Source organism: Sorex fumeus, unplaced genomic scaffold (genome assembly GCF_029834395.1).
Source record: "Sorex fumeus unplaced genomic scaffold, SorFum_2.1 ptg000048l, whole genome shotgun sequence".
NCBI lineage: Eukaryota > Metazoa > Chordata > Mammalia > Eulipotyphla > Soricidae > Sorex > Sorex fumeus.
The window spans coordinates 14259019-14284197 of NW_026606105.1; the positions used below are offsets into that span (position 1 = coordinate 14259019).

The 25179-nt window shown below is 45.0% G+C and overlaps 1 protein-coding gene across 1 annotated transcript in view; it reads left to right on the top strand.

Annotated features, from left to right (window-relative positions):
• The window catches only part of CHCHD3 (coiled-coil-helix-coiled-coil-helix domain containing 3), a 313138-nt gene that overhangs the window by 49701 nt on the left and 238258 nt on the right, over nt 1-25179 (top strand). Inside the window, exon 3 of the mRNA XM_056123987.1 lies at nt 13556-13637. Coding sequence (XP_055979962.1) covers nt 13556-13637 — 82 coding nt within the window. The remainder of the gene's footprint in view (nt 1-13555; nt 13638-25179) is intronic.

Here is a 25179-nt window from a genome sequence, read left to right on the forward strand (position 1 = left end):
TCTCTCTGTAACGCTGGTGTTAAGGACTTTTGGGATCATTAGGTATATAATCATAATAAACGTTACTCGCTGTCATCTTCCGTTTAGCCTAACTTCTCCGTGGTTGATTTATTTTACTTTCAGAATAAAGGTTAAGTACATCCTTGCTTTTCAAGTGGAAGACAGGACAAGGCCTTTGGTTCTGAAACACCTGATGCACAATCTTGTGTTTCAAGAATGGTGGAATCAGCTTCGCTCGCAGAGCTGCTGCACGGCTTCACCGAAAATTATTTTTATTGGAGATAATAGCTACTCAGGAACTACATTGAAATGGTGTTTTCTGAACAATAAGTGGAGATTTGTTCATTTAGATGAAGGGGGAAAAAATAATCAGGGCCAGGGCTATAATCTGACTTCAAAAAAAAAAAAAGGCTGATCTAATTATTACGATGTGAATTAAAACCCAAAGCCTGGGATATTACTATAGCATAATGAAAAATACACCAATATGTATTATGCTGTCTCGCCGTTTTAATATAGTTGAACTACCATAAATAAAATATGAATTAAGCATGGGTGAGAAATCCGAATTGCTTTTTCAAAAACTTCCCAGGAGAGGCCATTTTTCTGTGGTCGTTAGCTAGTGTGTTAAGTAGGTCCTCTGCCATTAATGGGCCATCAGTGAAACCACGCAGGCCCAGAGGTCTGCACATCTGTGATCTTGCCACATTTTCCACGCTGAGTATGATTTCAGTCTTCCTCAGTTAGTATGAAACAGGGCTACATTTGTATCAAAAATTTTAATTTTCATTCAAATGAAAAAAGCTTTTCACATGGGGTGGGGGTTATTTGGCATTTCCTAGGGTAGTAGTGAGTTAGGTGAATTAGAGGAGAGTTTTCTAGCTGGCTTTTATTGGCGGGTAGGATGGTGTTGGATTTGGGGGCTACACTAGACTGTGCTCAGGGTTTACTCCTGGCTCTGTGTTCAGGGGTGACTCCTAACGGTGTTCAGGGTATCTTGCAGGGGATATAGGAAAGTTGTGATCCGCAGCTTGCAAGGAAGTACATTACCACTGTACTATCTCTCCCTCCCCGTTTGCAAACTTGACTCTCTTGCTTTGTGTGGGCTTTGGTTACTTGGAGAAACCAAATCTCCCCTAAAAAATGGTACAAGTTTTGGTGGTAAAGGTGCCGTAAATTAGTGCACCACAGCCATGCATGTTAATATTCTTGCTACCATGTAGTAAAAACTAATTTAAAATGTTCAGAGTTCATACACTATTGGGCTGGAGTGCAGGGCTTAAGGCGCTTGCTTTGCAAGCAGTTGATCTGGGTTCAATCCCCACAGGGTCAGGTGTGATTCCTGAGCACTGTCACAAGTGAGCCCTGTCAGGAGTGTCCTCCAAACCTAATGGAGCCAGAGAAGCTTAATGGCTTTTTTTTTTTTTAAATTTTCTGGTCACATCCGACAATGCTCAGGTGTTTCTCCTGGCTCTGCTCTTCCTTTGCATTCCATTTCTTCTTTATCCTCCAGGGAATTACTCCTGGAGGTGCTTGGGGGACCATATAGGATGCTGGGGATGGAACCCAACACCCTGCCCGCTGTACTCTCCCTCTGACCCCCCACTTAAAGACTCTTAAACTAAACATGTACCCAGGTGAACTTAGGAATTTTATTAGCAATGAATGCATTTTGTGATAGAATACAGTTAAAACACACACAGTCATTCCTAACAGTAGGAAGACCAAGGGCTGGTTTATGAATCTCATTACTGGAGAGATATTTGAGTTGGTTACCAAAGCAAATGAGTTGGGTAAGGACGTTAGTCTTGGGAAAAGCCTTTTAAGCACATGAAAGTGGGCTCAGCCTCTTTCTCACTGTTAGAAAATACATTTAAAATAATGCGAACCGTGCATCAGAATGTGCTTAGGGGAGTGAACTAGACTGGGCTACGTGCGTGGCGTTGGGTCTGTGTTACTGCACATAAAGTGACCAGATCCTTACGAGTAATGTTGGCATTATGGTGTCTCTGTTAGTTTTTGAGAAATAACTAGCATTCATCAGTCTCGATGGAGAATTGATTACAGCTGCCCTTCCGGCACTCATAGATATCCAGTGTCTGAAAAAAAAAAACCAACAACAAACCTCTTTTTATTTATAATCTCCCTACTTCTTTTCTTCTTGCCTCATCTCTAAACTTGGTGGAGAGAGAGACCTATAATTGCCGTCCTCCATGGCCCTCATCCTCTTGGTCCCTGGTGCTCACACAGTCTGATTTCCACGCTTTCCGTGGGATGATCGTAATTGCAAACCAGGCTGCCAGCTCTTTCCCCCTTGCCCGGGGAAGACATTAATTCACTGAACCTGGACGGGGCCTGGGAGGCCGCCTTCCCTCGTACCCCAGGCAGCTCCTGCCAGTTCATCAGGCTTGGCACGTGAGATGAAGTGGTAGGTTATCATTCCTGCCAGAGGCATCTTGGTTCACTCCTTCCTTTGCATTCCATTTCTTCTTTATCCTTAATGATGGCCTTCTTTAACCCACCCGCTCCACCCAGCCCACCCTCATTGGTTAAGTCTTTTAGGCCTGTTCCTTAACCTTGCACTTTTTCCTGTTTACACATCTCTTTTTTATTTTTTCCAAGAGATTTTACTGAGCTCAGATCTAGTAATAGTCAGTCCCAAATCAGCATTTCCAGCCAAGTCTCAAATCAAATCTGAATTTCAGGTTCAAATATCTAATTGCCGACAAAGTTCCGTGTGTTGCGTCTCCCATTACTTTCAATTGAATATGTCTGAAGCCGAACTCATTATCTTTCTTCCCCAAACAGCTTCTCCTTCTTTACTTAATTGACCATCATGGGTATTAATTTTGGGGCATCTGGCCGCACCTTTGCCTTTTCTCCCTTTCATTTCTCTGACAGCCACAAATGATAGATTTTCCCAGGGAAACTCGCGCCTGGTAAACTCTTATCTTCAGTCCGGCTTTCGGGCCCCCGTTGGCTTTTATCAGAAGGTAGTATCAAGATCACCTGGAGCACTTGTTAATGCAGGATTGCTGGGTCCCAGCCCCTGGGTTTGGATTGATGATCCTTTGGCTGAAATACTCGCCTCTCTAACAAGTCCTTGGTGATGCTGCTGTTTAGGAGGAGGGGAAGAGGAGGTGGTTTTGCTGGAGAGCCCCTCTTTCTAGCTTGTTTTTCTGCAAACCACAGTCCGAATAAATTCCTTTTTTTCCTATTAGGGTGGGAGGCTGGGAATTTTGGGCCGTACCCTGCAGTGCTCAGGACTTACTCCTGACTCTGTGCTCAGCCATCACACTCCTGGTGTGGCTCCGGGGACCCTGTGGGGTTCCCGGGTGACTGTGCAAGACAAGTGCCTTAGCTACTGGACTATCTGTCTGGCCCAGGATAAACCTCTTTTCACATCCTCTTCTATTGGGTTATACCTATATTTTTCTTTTTCCCCTTCTCTCACCCTGAGATGTGCGCATGCATGGTTGTGCGCATGCATACCCTCGGTCACCGTGCTTGTTGAGAGGTTGCATTCCTTTAACTGGGGTGCCCCCCAGAGGTTGCACTCCCTGTCTCTGCTCATACACCCTTAGTTGTGCCTTCACTGCAGGGCCATGAGCCATCTTTGGGGTGCTTGAACACTGTGTGCTGGGGGATCCCAGCCAGCAGAGGTGCTGGCATCGTGCTTGGTACATATGGGTAGCACAGGGCGGGGCTTGGGGGTGTCCGTTATCAAACTCAACAGGATGTCACTGAGCCATCCCCGCGACCCCAATCCTTCCCATTTCTTTACAACTGCCCATGACACCCTATGTTTAGAACATTTCATCCTCAGACTCCTGTCTTCTGGTCCTGGCTCCCACAGCTGAGCATCATTTGGCGTTCTCTGTGGTTCTCAGACAGCTGAGCTTGACTTGGCTTCCTCCTCACCTAATGGGACCCTTGCTCATGCCACCTCCTTCAGGGAGCTCTCCAGGACTCTGCCAGCCTTCTGGAAGTTTCCTTAATACCAGACCTCAGGAGCACACGCGCTGTGACTCGGGCTGCACTCCTTCTTAATGGCAGGCACCATGTGTCCTTATGTCGGTAAGGTCAGTCTAAGCTTTAGTCAATGGGAATTTATTATCTGGCAAATTGATTGATTTTGCTAGTTCCTGTTATTCCTAGGGGTCACTTCATGTGGGAGAAAAATGATTAGGCAAACAAACCAAAACAGCTTCCCATGGCTGAGTGGAGAAGAGGAAACTGAGCATCAGCTTGGAAAATGAAGACTTATTTTGCATTCCTCAAGTGTCAAGTACTTCTCCCCTCCCTTGTAATCCCTGCACTGGCAGTAGTAGTGGCTTCAGGGTTTGGGAAATGTGGGTTCAGGAGCAGAAGTGGTGGTGGTGGCGGATGGCATGTGGCAAGCTGGGTGGAGTGATGTTCTCGGTGTTCTTAGTTGGGTACCAATCATGCTTTTGCCTTAGCCTGAATGTGATTTGTACAGTGTGTCTATATTTCCTGAGTTGTGTGTTTTATTTCATTGATCTCTCCAAACCTCATCCATCATGTGGTGACTTAATTTACCCAAAGAGTGGAGTTTGCTTCCTCTTCAAGGATAACCAACTGTTTTATTTGGCCCACGATGAGCTGTTTGATTTTCTGTTTTATTTTCCAGGACTTTTAGCAGAAGGGCAGTCCCAAGCTGAGATTAATCACAGTTGTGCAGTGATGGGGAGGACCATGGAAGGCGGGGGTAGACCTTGTCATTTGGACCCTCTTCCCACAAAAAACAGAGCCATGGCCTAAACATAACATTTGAGCAAATCATGAAAACTAATTGTGGCCAAGCCAGGCCAGCATGGAACCCCCATTGTTCCCAGCGGAGGGGCCCTCCCAGTCTTCCACGAGTCCTTCTGAAGAAGACATTGGCTGCTGCCAACACACTTTGGTGGCTACAGTGGAATGAAATAGAAACGGATAGTTGGGGCTCTCCATTGGGGGCTGGTGATTTAATGCTACTTAATTTATAGTTTCCTCCCCAGTGAACAAAATACATCCATTTGTGAAACAAACAGAAAAATTAAGCTATGCATCAAAAAGCAATATCCAGAGGTAATTATTATTATTATTTTTTTTACGTTTAAATTATAGAGCTTATTTTCCTAGAGGCTCTGTGAGGTCTTGCACCTATTATTCAGGATATTAAGACAGGAAATGCTAAATGGATCTGCGTCTCAGTACCGATTTTATGAATTGTCGGCTCGGCAAGGTGGAAGCGGTCGAATGTGAAGGGTGAGCGTGTCTGATGCTCTCCAGCCGCTGTGGGCTGACACTTATAATCGAGTTTCCTGTGTTAAGGCCCCAGGGACTTGGCCTCCCTGAGCGCTTCTTGTCCAGCGGCAAGTGGACATTATTTACATATCACACCTTTCAAAACAGATGCTTCCCAAGGTATATCAAAATCCTGCTAGACCATTAGCTGGGCGCTATTCATGGTTTTTTATTTTTTCCCCTTTTTGGGTCACACCTGGCGATGCAGAGGGGTTACTCCTGCCTTTGCATGCAGGAATTACTCCTGGCGGTGCTCGGGGAACCATATGGGATGCTGGGAATTGAACCTGGGTCGCCCATATGCAAGACAAATGCCCTACCTGCTGTACTATCGCTCCAGCCCCAGTGCTGTTCATGTTGAGGTTGCCAAGCTCTTAGTGCCTTCTGATTTGGTATTTGTGGTCATGAACTTGCAGTTCAGGGTTGACTTTGAAGAGTGTCATGAGTGTTTTAGGTAGAAACAGCATCAGTCACTTTACCAGGCATTTAGTATGAGGGCACTGTTCAAGGATAACCTTCAGATACGCCTTCCTTCAAACCCCCTCCTGCGCCAATGTTAGTTTTTGGTAGTGTACTTAACTCTTCGCCCAGCGTCCTGCTTACGTCGAGTGTGTGTTTAAATCGGATGGGTCTGCCAAGTTGATAGCGCCACAGATAGGTTAATGGCAGACTATGACCTGTTTCTTTTCTAACCCCGGAGATTCATCCTCGTCATCTTTGAGCTCTTCTCCGTCACACTCTGGATCTCTTATAATGGAAGGGGCAGAACGAGACGTACCCTGCAGATCTTGGCTGGGAGTCATTTAGTTCCAAGAATCCATGTGTCGTATTTCATTGATCGCACTGCCACCTGCACTCTGACTCTGGACATCATTGCTGCTTCTTCTGTATTAACGAATTGTCCGGAATTAAATAAGATTCAGAGATGCTCCCCAGAGCTGAAACTTTAACGTGGTTATATTTTATGGTATGTAAGTTGTGGTTCAGCTGTCTCCATTTTGCCTGTGTCTAAGTCTTTTTTTTTTTTTTTACCCCCCTTCAGGTTGTAGGAAAGAAAGGGTTATGCTCGACGTACATTCATTTTCTTCTTACAGCTAATCTTCCTGGTTTCCCTTCAGTATTTTTAAACCAGTCTATGAAAATAATAAGCTTTCTAAAATTAGACATGACATGTATCAGCAAATGATAAAACCAGAAAGAGAAATGGAGGACAGGAAAAAAATCCCGAAGGAGCTGACATTTTTCTAAGAGGCAAGCCATCATTTTTATTAAGTAATTTATAGAGATTGTTTGAGAAATACTGTAATTGGGGAGGGAATTATAGAGTTAGGATTATGGAAAGAAAATGAGGGAAAAGGAGAGACATCAGGCGAAGGAGTTACAAAGGAAATTGGTGTGTCCCCTGAGGTTCAGAGAATCTCTCTCTCAGTCCAATTCATGGTTGCATTTTCAATCTTTCATGTTTTCCTAGATGAGGAGGCATTCTTAAAGTGATTCCATCTTTTTGTACTCATTTTTGTTCCCCATTCAAGGAACTTTAGATTTATTACAGTGTCTCTTCATTCCCGTTTCACTCTATCCACTTTAACCAGTTTTTGAAAACAGACTTTTGAGCATTCATGTAGAAGAATATAGTAAATAGAAGCTACCCTCTATGTAAGGATTAAGGCCAGGAATTTGGCAGTTCCTAAGAATATTCTCTTTTTTTTTTCTTTTTGGGTTACACCTGGCGATGCACAGGGGTTACTCCTAGCTCTGCACTCAGGAATTACTCCTGGCGGTGCTCAGGGGACCACTTCCTAAGAATATTCTGAATCAAAAATCAGATTAGGAATCCTGGAGTTCCTTTTTTGATCCTGAACCCAAATTAGACATTTAGGTTCTTAAAATTTATTAAGAATTTAAACTCTTAGAGGTTTGGAATATGGCTACAATAAGCCAAAGTCTACTAGGGATTAATGAAGGAGGACTCTTCTGATGAACTAAAACATGTTTGGGAGGTAACTTACTAAAGCAAACTGAAGTTTATTCAGAATCAGGAACTATCATCAACCGTATAAGCTTGTGTTGTTTTTAATAATTACTTCGCTTAAAGGATTGAGGGCCAGACTTATAAGCAGTTACGCTGTTGGACTTTTCTTACGTGTGTGAAGGTCAACACCGTAGCATCACTAATTGCCACAATGCCAGTTACGTTTCATTACCATTATGAAAAATGCCTTAATGCTTGTATTTATTAAGGCACCCTGTTGGAGAAAGAAGGTTAGTGGTGCTTGATAAGACTGATGGAAGGACAGAGTACATTTCTAGGAAGAAAATGTCCTTTTGTTCAATTGCATTTTATTTGTGTTTTTTTGTTTTTCTTTTCCCCATGCAAGATCCATGAAAGCCTGTGTTGTGCCTCCGAGCTGCCTCCCTGATTCCTGTACACATTTGAAAAAGGCACCGTGTGTACGTGTTGGTCAGAGCTATGGAAGTAGACTCACCAAGCTCGAAATAGTTCTACCGATTTCCGTGACAAATCTGATTTATTTGGTGTGAACATTTTTTTTTTTCTTCTGTTACTTTTTCCTCATTTCACAAACTTTGCCAGTCCCTGAAGATCTGCTTGGAAATTCACTGAGCTAATAGGCAAAGTTGGCCTTTCCTATCCTCTTTAAGTAGCCCATCCTGAAACACTGACCTTTTAGTTTAATAACAGTTTTATTTGAGAAAATGTTCAGATCCTGAGAGCTGAAAAGAGTGTTTTTAGAAAGGCCATTTTAAATAGTGGTCTCCAAATGGTATATCTTTTTCCCTCACCTCCCCACCCCCCACCCCTCTCTTTTGCACTTTGGACCAGAACTACCCGAAGAAATATATTGTGGCTTTCTGCATGCTATTGATTTAAAAACAAATAGCATGAAAGTCAGACTTGTTCAAAGCTTATTATTACTACACCGGTTTATTTTGTTGCTTGGACTTGGCTTTGCTATTTCAGATTTTTTAAACCCTTTATGCTTGGTCATGCTTTATCCTGCATTATTTAAAATTCTCGATTGTAGCACAGGTAATTATTTTCTCAGCTGTGACCTTGGACAGGAGATTCAGAAGTTAAAACAAAACAAAACTCTGTTTTCCTTTTTGGTTTCTATTCCAGAAATAGCTAGGGCACTAGAAACACAGCAGTGATTTGAACCTTTTATTGACCTACAGAGATGCCAACTCACTGGTCCCTTGGGCTACCATTTTTTTGGTGATGCATTTTGTCCCATTGTATTGCCAGGGGCAGTCTCCTTGTCCACTTCCTCTCTTGTCCCACTCTCATTGCTGTCCCTCCGGGTTCTTCATGCATTTTCTGATTCACCTCCTGGCAGGTGGCAGAACTGAGAATGATGGACCTCCACTTAGGCTCAGAGTTTGTTCTCTTTCGTGGTTCCCTGCATCAGAGAGTTCATGCTGTTGATGGCAGGCGTTCCCCTTGGTAGGAAGCATCAAATGTTACAGGCATAACATAAATGCAGTGTGAGGAGATGAGACTTAGATCCGCTCCCTCAGCTGCTTTCTTGGACCTGGTGTCCTGAGGTCTTCTCAAAGCCTTGTAATTGCGTGAGTGAAATTCTGTTGGAATTTGATTGAGCATTGGAATTTGGCCCGAGACAAATTTTGCTTACGGTAATTCGAAACAATCTACAGAAAGTGGTAGGAGGACTGATTTTTTTTTTCTTCCGCATACTGCTTCGCTGTGTATTGATCCTGACTGGCATGTTAAACTGTAGTGAATAGTTTGATCAGTTAGTATCAATAGAAGCCAGTTTTGTCGTTGTCGTTATTTTCCTACCAATAAAGCCCCTGGTTATGAAGAACTTGGAAAATGAAAGTTTCATATTGTTTTGCACAGTTGTCAGAAGTAGATGAGAATGTGGAAATTTTTCCCTTGTGGAGTCCATATTCTTGAAGTTCATGGCCCGCAGATGGCTGTGTATCCCAGCCCATCCTATTTTGGGATAGGGGAATTAAAACTCAGGAAGATCGCCCACCTAGCCAGCGTCCAGCACCAGGAAGAGCAAGACTGCCCTGACTCTGCTCATCTCTGGCTGTTAAGTTTCTCAGCTGCTCTGTGCTTTAACTTCAGATTTGCTTGAGTGCATCCAGAATTCTCCATTTTCATTCCTTTCTTGATTTTGTGTGACCTTCTCAAAGCTGAGACTTGAATCTTTCTCATGCCACAGACTTGGAGTGGACTAATAGCTGCGTCTTTTCTAGTTCGAATGTTCCGTTCGAATGTTCCTGGAGGAACATTCGAGAACAACTTCTTGGGAAAAAACTCCTGCTCAGAGAGGTTAGAAACACCCCTGAATTCTCCTAGACTCTAACTAGTATGTCTTCTTTCCTCTGATTCCTTGTCCACTCATTTTATATATATATATGTATATTTTTTATATATTTTATATATTTTTTATATATATATATATTTTTCTTTCTTTTTGCAAAAGCAAACAGCTGTGTAGGGATACATGTAACATAACATTCACGCGGCATCTCCTGTTCAGTGGTTTCAGGAGACAATGTGCAGAGTCACTGGCGCCATTGTGACCCATGTCTTCTGCCATTCAGTTCGCATCTTCCAGACATTCAGTAAGCTCAGAGACATACATACCTTTTGTGTTTGGCTTCTTTCACTTCACCCAGTGTTTTAACAAAGTTCACCCATGGAGTCACATCTTTCAGCCCTAACTTTCTCCACCAGATCACTTTTTTGTGCAGAATATCCGGACACGTCACATTCTGTTGTCTGTTCATCCATTGATGAGCATTTCCGTTGCCTTCTCCTTGGGGCTTTTGTGCATCACGCTCCTATACATATTCATGTATGATTTGTGTGTGTGTGTGTGTATGTGTGTGTTGGTGTGTAAACATGTGCTTTAAATTTTTCTTGCGTCTACCTGGAACTTAAGAGTAAAATTGTCAGGTCATAGAGCAACTCCGTTTAGCATTCTGAGGCACCGCCAGAGCCTTCACAGAGGTCCCACTGTTGCACACACCCCTCAGTAGTCATAAGCAGGCTCTTGGTACTCTGTACTTGTACCAAGGCTTGCTCTCATGATGATCGCGGGTTTGAATTGGTGTGTCATGGCAATTTTGAGTGGCATTTCCCTAATGACTCATGGTGTTGGGTTGAACTTTTTTTCATGTGTTTATGTTTTTGGCCCTTTGTGTCTTCCTTAGAGAAATGCCTGTTGTTATCGTTTCGCATGCTTGAAAGTAGATTGTGCCTTTCTTCGTTGTCAAGTTTCATTGTATATCTGGGTCAGGTCCCTGGTCAGCCATAGGATGTGCCCACATTTTCTCCCAATTGATTGTCTCTTACATTCAGGATGATGCTCTCTGATGCAGCTGTTGTTTTCTGATAGTCTTTAAGACCTCATTATTGTTTTTTTTATCATCCAATACCAGCTATATTTTAGACATGGTTTTGCATATCCTACCGAAATTCACTTTTTGCACATTCCCTCAGGCAAGGTTTTTATGCTATCAGGAGCATCCAAGTATCCTTCCCGAGACCCCTCTTGCTTTTTATCTAATGGACTCAACCGTTTGAAATGTGTTAGGTCTTGCCAAGTGATTCTCAGTGCTTTCTTGAGCATAATTCGGGTAAAGGATATTAACTGAAACAAAAGATCAACACTGCTTCCATGGAAGGAGAACTTTAATTTTGGAGTTGAAAATGTAGGGCTGCCCGGAGGGAGAAGAGAACAGAAATTTTGCTTAGCCAAATGCACACTTATTCTGAGAGGGAAAAATTGACATTCCTCTCTGATAGAAGAGACAGAGTACTTTTTGTTTATTTTGGTTTTGGGGCCACACCCAGAGGTGCTCTGGACTAACTCCTGGGTCTGTTTCCAGGGATCATTTCTGGTGGGGCTCGAGGACCACCTGGGGTGCCGGGATCAAACTTAGGTCAGCCACTTGCAAGGTTAATGTCCTACCTGCTGTACTATCTTTCCAGTCCAAGTGCTTGTCTTTTTCAGGGGCTCTTAGCAATTCCCAAGATTCTTGCTTAGCTAGGGGAAAATATGCGTTTGGATTTTGAGATTATTACCTGAAAAGAGGAATGCAGGAAATGGTTCAACTGTTAGGCAGAGCAGAACAAGTGATGACAGTCATAAGAGTTGTCATAGGTCGTTCTGAAAGACGTGTTTCTGGCGAGCAGATCTGGGAATGCCACAGGATAGAGCTGGATTGGCCGAGCACCTGCTCATCCCTGGACCTCAAGGGAAATGAGGGAAGACCCTGGTGAGTTTCAGCTCAGTATAAGCAGTTTCTGGTCACTCTCTTTCGGCCACATGTTTGTCCACTTGGGTTTCTCAGGCTGGGAGTTACCCCTGCCACCTCGAATCTCAAGGGTGCCCTGGAACTTCGGTAAAGATGCGAGTTAGCTCTTTGGGGTCCAGAAAAGAAAACCGTGAGAATGGGCTTACCCAAGAAAAGAGGTTTTTGTTTAGTCTCCATGGGAGAAAGAATTCAAGGACCAGATCGTGTAGATATTAAGCAGGGGTTTACGAAAGAGACACACCCCAGGCACCCCAGAAGAGATTCCAGCCACACCCACCGAGTTTGGGGCAGGGGTTCCTAGGGCCTGAGCTCAGGGCTGTGCGTAAGGATTCGGGACTAGAGAAATATCATTGGGGCCGCCAAAGGTTTCACTTGCAGCCATTAACCAGGAGTGTCTGCTTGCCCATAATATCACAGGTACTATATTAGTCTCTAATTATGCAGTAAGGGGTGTGTAAGTTAATTTATATTTTGGGTTCAATGGGGAGGAAAGTGAAACAGGGTCAGGGTTCTCCACACTGAGCATGCCCCAGTAAGTGGCCAGAATCCGGTTTCCACAGCCCCCCTCCCTCAGAAAGGTGGAAGCCATGAGGCTGTGGGGGTCCGAGTCTCCAGACCCCTTCACTGCATTTTTGCACACACAGACCAATAGCCTCTTTGGATTCTTGTAGAAGTTGTGTATTTTCTCCTACAGCCTTAGGTAGGATAATCTCAGCATGGGGCTGAAAGGTTGATTCACTTCTAGAAGATTCTTCCCCCACTTTTTTTTTTCTTTCTGCTTGTCTTGGGGCCATAACTGGTAGTGCTTAGGGGTGTGCTCCTGGCTCTGTGCTCAGGAGTGACCCCTGGTGATATTCGGAAGAGCCATGATGGATGCCAGGGATTGGATCTGGGTTGGCTACATACTAGGCTAGTACCTTAACCCTCTCTCTAATCCCACCTTCTCCCTCCTTTTTTTTGGTGGTCATACCCTTGTAATGCTCAGGGGTTACTCCTGACTCTCCACTCAGGAATTACTCCAGGCAGAAGTTGGGGGACCATATGGAATGTTGGGGATCCAACCTGGGTCTGCTGCATGCAAGGCAAACATCTTATCTGCTGTACTATCTCTCCACCCCTCCTCTCCCCCCTCTTTATAGATGACTTGAATAAAAGACTGGGCAGAACTCACCTCTGCCCAACTTCGGTTTCACGTGTTTCTAGTGAAGAGGACATAGTCTCTGTTTATCTCTTACGGGAGGACCTTGGGGTAGTGTGTAGGATTTGTTTTCTTCCTTCTTGTAGGTGTGAAACTGTTTAGAAACTACACAGTACCTCCTTGGAAAGACCAGATGTTCTAACTCATGTCACCAGGAATTTAGGGAGCGCCACACATTCTTTGCACCATGCCTTGTTTGTCTCCACTTGTTGGCACTTGCATCTGAATGCCGGGTTTTCTAAAAACAAGGCTTCAAAAACGCTTTCGTAAATCATGAACATCCAAACTTACATGCAGAATGATCTGTCAGTAATGAATGGCTGTAGGAAAGGTCTCGTTATGGGCCTGAGATCATTTTGTGTTCATGTCCCATCCCTCGGCCCTCGCTCCCCTTGTAATGTGACTGTCAGGCGTTTAATGATAGGACATCACTGGAAAGAATTTGAACTTAATGGCTCAGTCCCCGCTGGACAGTAGGCAGTTCCTTGAGTTTATTATAAATTTTGGCAGGTGTGGAAATTTCTGGGTCACCAGGGAACTCTTGATTAAATTACTCCTGAAGCGCACTAATTGCTCTCTTCCACAGCGCTGGGAGCTTGAAGGCGACACGCTGACCAGCTGGCCGAACTGCGCCCATTACCGTCTGCTTCTCAGCCCTGTTTTTCCCGAGTCCTTTTTTGGCCTCGTTTCTCAAGAAGTCACTTATTTCCTCTCCTTTGTCGTTATTGATTCTAGTTTCTGATGAAGAGCTGAAAAGAAGAGTAGCCGAGGAGCTGGCATTGGAGAAAGCCAAGAGAGAATCCGAAAACCAGAAACGGTGAGTTTCTAGGAGCCTGAGATTTTGGGTGTGGGGGAGTGTCATGATTTGGAGTATTCGTGGAGAGGAATGGTTGTAATCATGCTCACCGTTCACGTATGTTGAAACTCCAGGTGTCCTGAATGTGGATTCAACCATGTTCATTTTGGCTTTGTGCTTATTAACACACTATGTTATTCTCTTTCCACTCTTGATTTTGTTTTTTTTTAAATTCTTGAAACTTTATTTAAATGTTATGATTACAAAGTTGTTCGTAATACAGTTGTTTAAAGTATTTAGTGTTCCAACACCCAGTCCTGCCCCCTTGTGACCTTCTCTCCACCAGTGTCCCCAGTTACTTGGGGACATTACTTGGGGACACCCTCGCCTGACAACCTTCCCCCAACCCCCAGCCTGCCTCCTTAGCAGGCACAGAAAAGTTTACGTTATATTGCTTTTTTTACAACAGATACCTCATAATGGTGTCACTAAAGCCATTGTCTGAGGGTTTACCGAGCTGGTAGGTCTAGCTGAGCCTTCTTTGTGATTGTTTTCTCCCATTGAGCTTAATTGGCTTCTATACAACTTTCTCATCTTAGTGTCAGTGCTCCAGCTGTGCTGTCAGTACAGTCAAATTTCTAGGAGTCTTGGAACTGGATTGATTTAGCAGCATAGTATTTCCTTGGAACATTGATATGTTGGTGGAAGTTGGGTGTGGGCCTTTTGGCAGAGCGAAGTCTTGACCTGCCCCCATCCTGAGAAGGCTCCAGGAACCTGGGCCCGGAGATGGAGGGGGGGGGGGGCACCTGCGCCAACTCAGATGCAGCACCTTTCCCCCAGATAGATTCTTTTTATTTTATTTTTAAATTTTTATTAGTGAGACACCATGAGGTACAGTTGTAGACTTACAAATTTTGTGCTTGGGTTTCAATTATACAATGATCGAGTACCCATCCCTCCATCAGTGCCCATTTCCCACCACCATGGATCCCAGTATCCCTCCCACCCCCATCCCCCCATCCCACCCTGCCTCTGTTGCAGGGCATTCCCTTTTGTTCTCTCTCTCTCCTTTTGGGTCCTGTGGTTTGCAAGAGACGCATTGAGTGGCAATCATGTTTGATCTATAGTCTACTTTCAGCATGCTTCTCCCATCGTGGGAGGATCCTCCCAACACCCTTTATTTGGTGCTCCCTTCTCTATCTGAGCTGCCTTTTCCCCTAGCATGTGTGGCTGGCCTCCAAGCCATGGAGCAAAATTCCTGGTACTAATCTCGGCCATTTTTGTCTCCCAGATAGATTCTAAGTGATGGGGTTCTTAGTTGTCCAAAATCTGAGCCCTACTTTTTCCACCCAAGAGAAATAGTTCTTGAGGGTTCTCCATCCATTTCTCAGGCCAGCTTCTTTCGAAATCCATTATAATTATAATAGAAAATTATTCTGTCTCCTGTGGATATAAAAGTTGTGTGTCAAACTGTGGCCAGCATTGGGTGTCCTATGTTATTCGTAGTTTCTGCATTAACATATAGCACTTATTCCTGATAACTTCACTGACCAAAACTGCGAAGATAGCCTAGAAGTAGGTAAGGTGGAAAAATCAAAACCTCCGATAATTCTATGTTGTGTAGATTGGGCATTTTATTTCTCTTGATTTTATTCTCCCATGTGTCCCTCTGTATCCTTGTTGTCATTGCTACGACTACGACTCACAGAGAAAAGAATGTTGTTCACTGAATATTTTTGTAATGGTAGAAATCTGGAAGCAGTCCAAATGCCTATTCTGGGGCACTGGGTGGATGAATTACGGTGCCTCCAGCAGACCCCCATATAGTCACATAGTTCCCTATGTGCTGGTTAAGAAAAAGGTTGAAAGCAATCAACTGCAAAAAGGCAACATTCAAAACAGCACAGATACTATTTTTTTTTTGGGGGGGGGGGGTGGTAAAAGCACTGTTTTTAAAAGCTTAAAGTATATACTTATTCATAAAAATATGTGAGTACATTTTAATCCAAGATAGAGTCAAGTGCTTCCCATCTGTGCTGCTTCTGAAATTTACATACAGCAAGGAGCTTATTGTTGTATGATCTTCCAAAGTGTCTCTGCTATGAGCATTAAACCCGTCTATTACCAGTTGATGCTTAGTACATGGTCTTTTTTTTTTTTACCCCCCTTTTGGACTGCTTAGCTGTTTCACATGAGAGCGGAAAATGACAGGAATTTCTCATTCGGCTTCTTGTTTTCACCAACTATGGGAACTTCAACATATAATTGCACCTCTTTGGGCCTTAAGGATTGCACCTCTCTAGTAAGGGGCTTGAAAAATGGCCTGTCATATTTCTGCTTTAGATGAAGTGCTCAGCTAGCTCCAGTTTGCTTGAAACATAGAGAGTGGGACTGGAGTTTGCGATGATGCCCACCATCTTCGAGGAAATGGGAAAGGCTCATTCATGCCTTATACTCTGACCAATCAAGATGCAATTAGTCCCGGTAAAAGGGTCTGCGGACATCTCAGTGGTTTCCCATGTAGCACTTCGATAATAATTTAATTGGGTTAGGTTGATGGAATATATAATTAGATAGTGAAGTTTAAATATTCAAACAAAATTGCAGACCATTTTCATTAAGAAGCCAAGAAGATCAATGTGTTATGGTAAACTTTCTTATCTTTGAAGTTTTATTATTTTTAATTGAATTTTAATAAAGCTTATTTTGGCGAGGCACTCCTATTTGCTTTTCTTACACTGTTTCACAGAAGATTTTTTTTTTTTAAACTTTCTTCCCATACGGCACAGGATTTTATATTTTCACTGTGGTGTTTTTCTCACATCGTCATTTCACTCCCATTTATTCTGCCTGGATCCCTGGAAGCGAAGGGCAGATGAATACTAGGGTCTAGTGGTACTTCATTTCCTGTCTCTGGTGGGCCCTGATTGGCAGCCCTCCCTGTAACCTGAACAAATGCCTATTGATCTATTGATCAAGAATTTATTTTCTGCCACCTGTAAGAAAGGCAGAAAGGGGGCCGTGGGTAGGGGTTGGGGTGCAGGGAGCTACTTTTTTTTTTTTTTATTAGTTTTTTGTTTAGAAAAAAAATGTCTCGTTTGAAGCTTTCTTCCTGGAAACTTCCAGCTCTCAAATTGTGGGAAAAAGTATTTTCTCATCTCTGTGATAGTTCTGAGAAGAATCAATACCCACTCCCCCCCGTCCCCCCTTTCCCTTTTTCTTCCTGAGAAGATGCTTGAGCCAAAGCATTAAGAAAGATTTGGGCGCAGTCTTTTCAAGGCAACCTTTTTCGGAGTCACAGAGCTTTAATTCAGTTTCTTTAGTCTTGGGTTGGGGGTCACACCAGCAGGGCTTGGGAGTCTGTGCGGTGCTGGCAGTAGAATCTGTGACTCCTGCAGGGAACAAGCGTGTGTGCTCCAGGCTTCTGAGCCATTTTCCAGGCCCCCGTCTAAAGCGTTTCTACATGACACTACATTTCTCCGTTTCTCCGTTGCCTTAATTGAATAAAGGTAAAGCCTTGTGGGTGGTTGTAGGGGAAGGCGCCTGTGTTCAGGCTTGTCGCAGGAACATGATATTTCTCTGTTCTTTTCTTTTCACCCCAAATGCACCCAAACCCCTGGGTCAGCTCCTGAGCTTTACTTGGAGGTGGGTCTGTTGGCACACAGGAATGTGAAGATCCGGAAATAATTCTAACGGTGATATTTTGTCTTTATAGATAATCACTATTTGTCCTTTTTTTTAAATGAGGACCAGTTTTGAGCCCCTCCAAAAATGGAGATAAAGTACAACAGATTTTCTCTTCGCACACCAGAGGTTTTTTGATTCTTCTTCCCACTTGAGCTATAAGTCTTTTCCTATGGGGAACAGGAGAAAGAAGAAATATTTTGGGGGAGGCTGGTGAACTTTGTGGCAGGGAAATAGTCTGAAATGCCCACGAGACCAGATTCAAGACAGACCTTGTCCCAGGCTAAAGATTTTTTTTTTTTAAAAAAAGTGATTTACTTTTAACGATAAAACAAAAATTGTTATTTTATATGTGTGGTGCTACCACCCCATGCCCCCTGCAGAGTGCCTGGGTCCCCTTTTTTTGCGTCTATCCCAACATCCCTTCTTCTGTTTGGTTTCTGTTGTTTGAAGCAAGAACATTCTAGAAGTGCATGGGCGAGCTCTGAGAAAGCAAAACGAAGATGAGAGGGAATCATTAGCTTGGAAAAACTAACATGACTTTCGAAATTATGCTGCGGGGAAGAAGCGGCGTAGTCCCAAAGGATTCCCAGAGGCCAGATTGGCAGGAAAGCATTAGTGAGGATGGTGGGAGAATGAGCTGATTTGGATTAGAATTGCCATCCACAATGACCCACCTCTAAAAAAAATTGCAATGAACAGCTTCCATGTGTAACACTGTGGAAGGTCATCTCCAGTTTTTTTTTTTTTTTTTGAGCTGGAAGAGCCCATGAAGATTAACTTGGATTTTTAAAAGGCATCTCTCTGTGTATTCATGAAAAGGGATATATATATATATATATATATATATATATATATATATATCTAAGCAGGATGAATCAGTTGAGGCAGTGCCTGACAGATTTTTGTTCCCTGGGGCCAGGTGACAATATCTGGAGACAGTTTGGGCTGTCACCCCCAGTCAGATGTTATTAGCATTTAGTGGCCGAGGCCAGGACTGATGCTAAATGTCCTGTAATGAACGAGTGCACAGGACGCCAACCCCCACCCACCGCGGACCCCTTTACGCTTCTGCAATTATAATTATCTGGCTCCAAGTGGTCATTTGAGAGCCAGAAACCCCCCCTGGGTCAAGGTAGCCTTGCGCCTGTACCTCTTGGGTCTTCTTCTTCCCGTTGGCCGTTTGATCTGTCTTGCTGTTCTTATTTCTGTCCTTATTTCTCCCCACAACACCCTTTTCCACGGCACCCATTCCTCAGCAGCCCCGCATTCCCTAAATGATCTCTCCGCTCTGTCGTCCCTGGGATCTCGCCAGGCGGCTGACACCCGTTTTGCAAATTCTGATGCTGACGCACATGCTGTGACAACTGTGCGGGCCCCGTGCCTGGCAGGCAGCAATTGTGAGATGCGCTCAGGCATGCAAAAACATGCAAATGTATGGCCCCAGACCCGTGCTTCTGCAATATGGCCCAGAGGCACCCTGGACCCGAGCCTCTTGCGGGCTGGAAAAGAGCTCTCGAGCTTACCTTCCTCCTAATCCGACAACCCCCGTCAACCCAAGGGTTGGCCGGGATTGCCACCCGCCTTGAGCACCCCGTGCAAAAATCCTTGAGACTGAAGGTACCGCACGAAACCATTTGCTGCTCCCTCCCCTCCAACAGCCAGTTTCTGGAATTGAAATCTCTACCCTCCATTGATGATTGGAACTGCAGACGCCGGGTCCTTCAAGGCTGCTTTAGGGGAGGAAGGCCTGCACATGGGGCCCCAGAGACAGTGTCCCGGGTTGTGAGCCCTCTGATGGTGCAGGTTGCTCATCCCTGCAAGACATTTGCACAGGGCATTGCAAGGTAGCTCACCCCGATCCGAGTCCCTGTGAGAAGACTTGCTAGCCATTAGCTCGGTTAATAAGACCGTTGACAGACTGTTAGCTCGCATCGAAATTCTTGGGGCTACTTCTTGGGTCTACTACGGAATCTCGGTTCGCGCTAAAGCAAAGCGTCCAGTGGGTGGGGTAGTTGTGGGAGTCCTGCGGGTTCAAAGTCAATTAAATTTCTCCCTCCACATTCCACTCTGACTGTGTACTTCTCCCTGCTCTGGATTCGAGCTCTCTCTGTTGTGCTGTGACTACCACAGACCCACGGGACCGGCACAGAATATGTTACAGTTCAACCCTGGACTTGAAACATGTGATTTCCTCCTTCTCCTGCACCCTACCTCCAAAAGGCAGTTTCTGACAGCAAGAAAAATGTGACTCCTTCTAACCTCTGACCTCTGGCATTTGAATTTCACCTCGTTACCTACAAGGGCAAGGGAAAGTGTTTCTGTTTTAATAACCTTTCTGTAGGAAACTGGGAAGAAAGGAAATCACTGTTTGGTGTTGTAACTAGCTGTAACACCAGCTAAGATGACTTGCCGGCCTGTTTTAGTGTTACTTGAGATTTTCCCCCAACTTTTTAATTGCTCAGAAAGATTACATTAAATTTGTGAGACTTAAAAGATAATTTTCTGTAATAAGTGGCTTAATAAATGAATCATAATTTCTATTTGCTCTGTGGGTATGTTAGAGTATTAGCACAGTCCATTTATTTCTCTCATCTACAGCATCAAATAAGGACTGGAAGATGTGCGTTTTACTTTCTCACAGGAGAGATGCTTTCTTTTTAAATGCATCATCGGTAACAAAATCAAAAATTTGTTTTCTCAGGGCTGGAGCAATAGCACAGCGGGTAGCGTGCTTGCCTTGCATGCGGCCGATCTAGGTTCGATTCCCAGCATCACATATGGTCCCCTGAGCAACTCCAGGGGTGATTCCTGAGTACAGAGCCAGGAGTAAACCAGGTGTGACCCAAAAAGCCAAAAAAAAAATTGTTTTCTCTTTTGGGTGGGCAGGGGCCTGACTCAGCTGTGCTCAGGGATCCCTCCTGGCAGTCCTCACTGGACTGTATGTGGTAACTGGTGTCACACCCATTTCAGCCATGCACACGTACCAGAGCCTTACCCGCAGCACTCTCTCTCCGGCCCTTATTTCACTTTTCTTGTTAAATACTTGCTGTCAGGGAGGAAGCAGACAGCCAGAGTGGAGAGGAGGAGAATAGACTACCCCATTCCCACCCGGTTTTGCGGGTTGTTATTCCATGGAACATATACAGAGTAGGAGAAGGTCCTCTACTGTAGTGTGGCACCTGTCACCTTGTAAATGCTCACGAACACATGACCAATGGAACAGGACTAGAAAACCTGAAGTCTTTACAGGAAGGACCATTGCTGCCTATATTTATATGCTACGTTGTAGCAAAGTTTAAAATTAATTAAATGATGCCTTTAAATTCAGACTTCTGCTTGTTTTGCCCCCACACCCTCACCTCTGTTTGTCTTTGTTTTGGGGCCCTATCAGGTGGTACTCTGGGCTTACTTCTGGCTCTGTGCTCAGGAGATCACTCCTGGCAGGGCTCGGGGAATCATTTGGGATGCTGGTAGTATGTAAGACAAGTACCATGTAAGACAAGTACCCTTTGTGCTGTACTATCTCTCTGACCCTCTATATTCACATCTGAACCAGTGACTGATTCTGGTTTTATAGAATTTCCCCCCCTCCCCCAGTATGGGGGGGCTTCCCAGTTGATGTTCAGGGAGGCCCATCCCAGTGATTCTCAGCCAGCTGGGTCAGAGACTCATTACAAGGGCCCAAGGTGCTTGCTGCTTGCGGTCTGGAGGGGCGGAGGGCTTAGCCTGACCATCTTTTCAGTGCTGGGTCCTCAAGGGCTGCACCCAATGATGTTCAAGGGGGACCGTGTGTTGTGGAGGATCTAACTGTGGAAGGCAGGTCCTATCTCTCCAGCTCTTATTTTACAAGTCATTGCTTTCAGTTAGTTTTTTTATTCTAAAATGAGTTCAGTGCCATATGCTTTTTTTCCCCCACTCTAGACACAAAGGGTACAGTTGTTATGAATTTTTGTACTTTCCATCTGCACATAATCTCTCGGTAGATAGTAATTAAAAAAACAACTTTCAGGTAACAGATAATGTTAATAACTGCTGTTTATTGATGGCTTGTAACAGTGTCATTTTCAAGTGACATTAAAAGATCACTTAGCAGTCAATATTTTCTCAAGGTACAGCTGTCACCGGCAGCTGCGTCTTGCTTCTGATTTACAAATATTTGCAAAGGCGACTGATCTGCCATGATCTGGGCTGTTGCTCTTCAGAAAGTCACATCTGAGGCCCAGGTATCACCTCTGCCCTCGCCCCTGCCAGGAGGGGTGCAGATTTCTGGTATCTTCCTCAAATAGGGGTGTCATGGAGAGTTTGCTGGCATTACCTGCAAGATATTCCCCTATAAACTTGGACACAGAAGAGATTCACAGCATAAAACACATCCAACCTTTTGGGTTCATTTCTTACTTAAACCCAGGGCCACCCACTGAAGGAAGTGTTCCATAGTGTGTGTCCACTTTTGCCTTCAAGTAGATAGAGACCGAACCGGTTGTGACAGCGATAGGATCACATGCCCTCCCTCTTCCTGGGAGGGTGATTCCTGCAATCCTACGAAGTCTCAGAATCTCGGACCATCGGCTGCTTTTTCCCGTTCAAGTGGCACTTCTCTCTTTAATAGCAACAGCTTCTTTCGGTAACCAACAATTAGAAAAGGCTGGATGATCCACTCTGGCCTTGATTCCCATTTCTTCTTTGACCAAATCCAATTTTCTTTCCTAACGGCTCGAGAAGCCGAACCCTCGAATTCGGTTTGAGGAGCTATTTTTACGTGGTCGGAGTATTAAACCTGGGAAATGAGAACCATTCGAGCATGCCACAGGAATCTGTACCTTTCTCTTTGGTTGTAATCGCAGTGGAGATGTTCCACCACTTCTTGTTCAGATGTTTCTTTTGACAGTAATTACAGTGTTTTTGCTCCCGCCCCTCAAGTCACATGTGCCTGGGACTTTGCCTCAGAAAGTTTCTAGGAATTGGTTTTTCGAGTGCTACAGAGTTGTCACTTCCCAGGGACAATTCGGGGATGGGAACAAGAGGTTGCTGTGTACAAACTCTGCAAGTTACACATTCTTCCTTCCACATGTGTGCTTTTAGCGGTGGACTGCCCCCTGTGATCCCTGTGATGCAGAGAGCTGTGTGTCCAGCCTTCCAGTCCGCAGAGGCACCAAGCCCTGACGCGGGCCACCCCCTCGCCAGGCCCTGCCCTGCAGAGGTGCATTCCAAGGCATTCAGGTCCAGGTGCGCTCGCCTTTGAGAACCTTGGAGGCGCTCCATGAGAGGAACTCCCTGAAAGGCCCTGCAGCCTTCCTCCGAGGTCCTTGCTTGACCATGCTTCTCCCACACTGCCCTGCCTCGCGGCCGGGGCATCTTCCCTGAAGTCGGTGATGCTCGCTGCGGGTCGGGCCCCTTCCCTGGCTGTGCCTCTCCAGGGCGCCCACGCGCACCTGTCTGCTGTGTCCTGCAGGTGTCGCTGTGATGCTCGCCCGCGTGTGCTCCCACCTGGGCTTCCAGGACTCCCTCTATCTCCATGATGCTGGCCGTGGGGACCGCTAGAAACCCCTCACGGCTGCCAGGATGCGCTGGTCCTGGGGTTTGGACTTGAGATCTCAGGCTTTGACCACCCAGCTACCTCGCTCCCAGCCCCTGATTGAACCTTACAGCCCGGATTCAGAGTGGATCAGCCCTCGCCCCTCCTGATCGCATCCCGGAGTGCAGGGAATTATCCTGGCATGACCCTAATGCTACCCATAGCCCAGCATGTGAGGGGCTCTTCCTGCGGCATCATTTTCTGTCCTGCTTGTGTACTTCGTGTGTGAGGAGTCCACGTAGCATTCGCAGGCTGGGCTGAGTTCCCTGTCCTTTCCTTGGAAGGTGGGTGGGCTGTGGCCTGCCGTCTGTTTTCCTGCAGTCCAGAAGTCCAGTGGTTACAGAAGGACACCCCCACGGGCTGAGACTCACCCTGCCTGGCCTTCTGGAACCATCTGTTGGTCCTGCTGGGTCTGCAGACAGTGCTAGAAAACACAGAAAACTTGGAGCCTTCCACTGTAGAATGTTCTGGACGCGTAGAAGAGAGGAGTGATAGGAAGTGGGCCCGGCCCACCCGCCGGTTCCTCTCCTGACCTTAAGAGCTTTGCCCATAGGGGTTTGAGTTGAAGAGGAGCAGGGGGAGACTGGCGCTAGAGCTCAGGTGTTAAGTTTGCTCGCAGCACAGACCTGGACGTCTTTCTGGTGTTTAAGGGTTGCCTGCCCTGTTTTTTTCCGGGAGGGAAAACCCGGTGACCGTGAGCGTGGCCGTGTCCTGTGACTGTTCTGGAGAGGAGACCTTGCCCCTACTGGCCCCGTCTCTGTGACAGAAGCCGCTTGTCTCATGAGTGTGGCTCACAGCTCACAGGGAACAGGCGTGTGGGCTGTGCACTGGGGTCACACAGAGCTCCTAGGGGACATCGCAGGCGTGTGGCCCATGCAACCTGTCTTCATTCATTGTCTCCCACTGTCACAACAAGGAACTTAGCCCCAGAGTGCTTTGGTCTGGGTGGGGACCAGGAGACCCCACCCCTCCATGGCAGTTCCTGGGGTTCTCATTCGGTTCATAAATGTCTCTGTTTCTCAGTTAATTAGCTGCCGAAACACTGTTTCTTTAGATCTAGAAATTCCTCCAGTGAAATTATGCGGCTAGCTCAAGGCAATTTGTTCCTGATCTACTCTTTAAAATGACCTCCTGACATCCAAACTTTGTAGGTCCTTCAGGTTTAAACCATTTCATTTGGAAAATTTTAAGTTCTTCCATTAAAATGATTTTAGCTGGATATGTAGCATAAAAATTGAGGTTAACCATGTAAATGTTTCGACGAATGATTAAAATTCCAGTTCCATTGTGACTTCTCCAGCGAATTATTTGTGAAAGAAGATTTTTGTGAATTCTGGTTAGTTGCAAACCCAAAACCTTTTTAAAATTCCATAAATGATAATTTATCTTTCCCAGTGAGTTGATGTCCTAGAACCAGACCCAGTAAAAACAAATCCAGAACAAGTCAAGTGGAAACACAAATTTAATATGCTAAGTATTCATTAATTTAAAAGCCATTTCCCAGAAGAAGTTGGTCTTAGGTCATCCTCCCTCAAGCTGCTGAAAAGTATAGTTTGTTTAAAAAAGAAAACAAAAAGGTACGGGGCCATGGAGATAGTACAGTGGTCAGCGCATATGCCTTAGATACGGGGGATCTGAGCTCAATCCTGGCACCAAACTCCCTGTGGCGTTCCCAATATGCCAAATAGCAGTAACAATGATGGGTCTCATTCTCCTAAAGAGCCTTGAATATAATCTCAGGGCTAGGATGAAGGAGACGTTACTGGGGCCTGCTCGAGGCAAACGACGAATAACAGGATGATTTGTGATTGTGATCTATTAGCAGGAATGGCGTCTATGAGCGCTATGGTTTTGGCTTGCCGAAGGCTTGTACGTCTTAGGGTTCAAGTACAGCCAGCTTCCCCCTTGATTGTGGCTTCTCATTAAGGAAGGAATTTTAGTTTTACGAGAAATGCGCAAATGAAGGGGACTTCTTAGTATTTTTGTTTTTATCATTCACATTGCGTGTATTTTGAAATAGCAGTGTCAAAACACTGTCAGCGAGTGGGTGAAAATTAATATTTCTGTAGATTTTTGCTATAATATGTTGAAAATTGTGTATTTCTTTATGAAGCTATCTGTCAACTCACAATTGAGTTCTTTATCGAATTAAATAAAAGTCAGAGCACCATGCAAGTGAAATTCTGTAACGTAGGATATGTATGCAGTACCACACAGCCTTAGGTAATGGTTTCCTGAGACCCCGGGTGGGTTTGGGTTTACGAACAGCAGCGGGTCACACACGGTCAGGATTAGGAATGA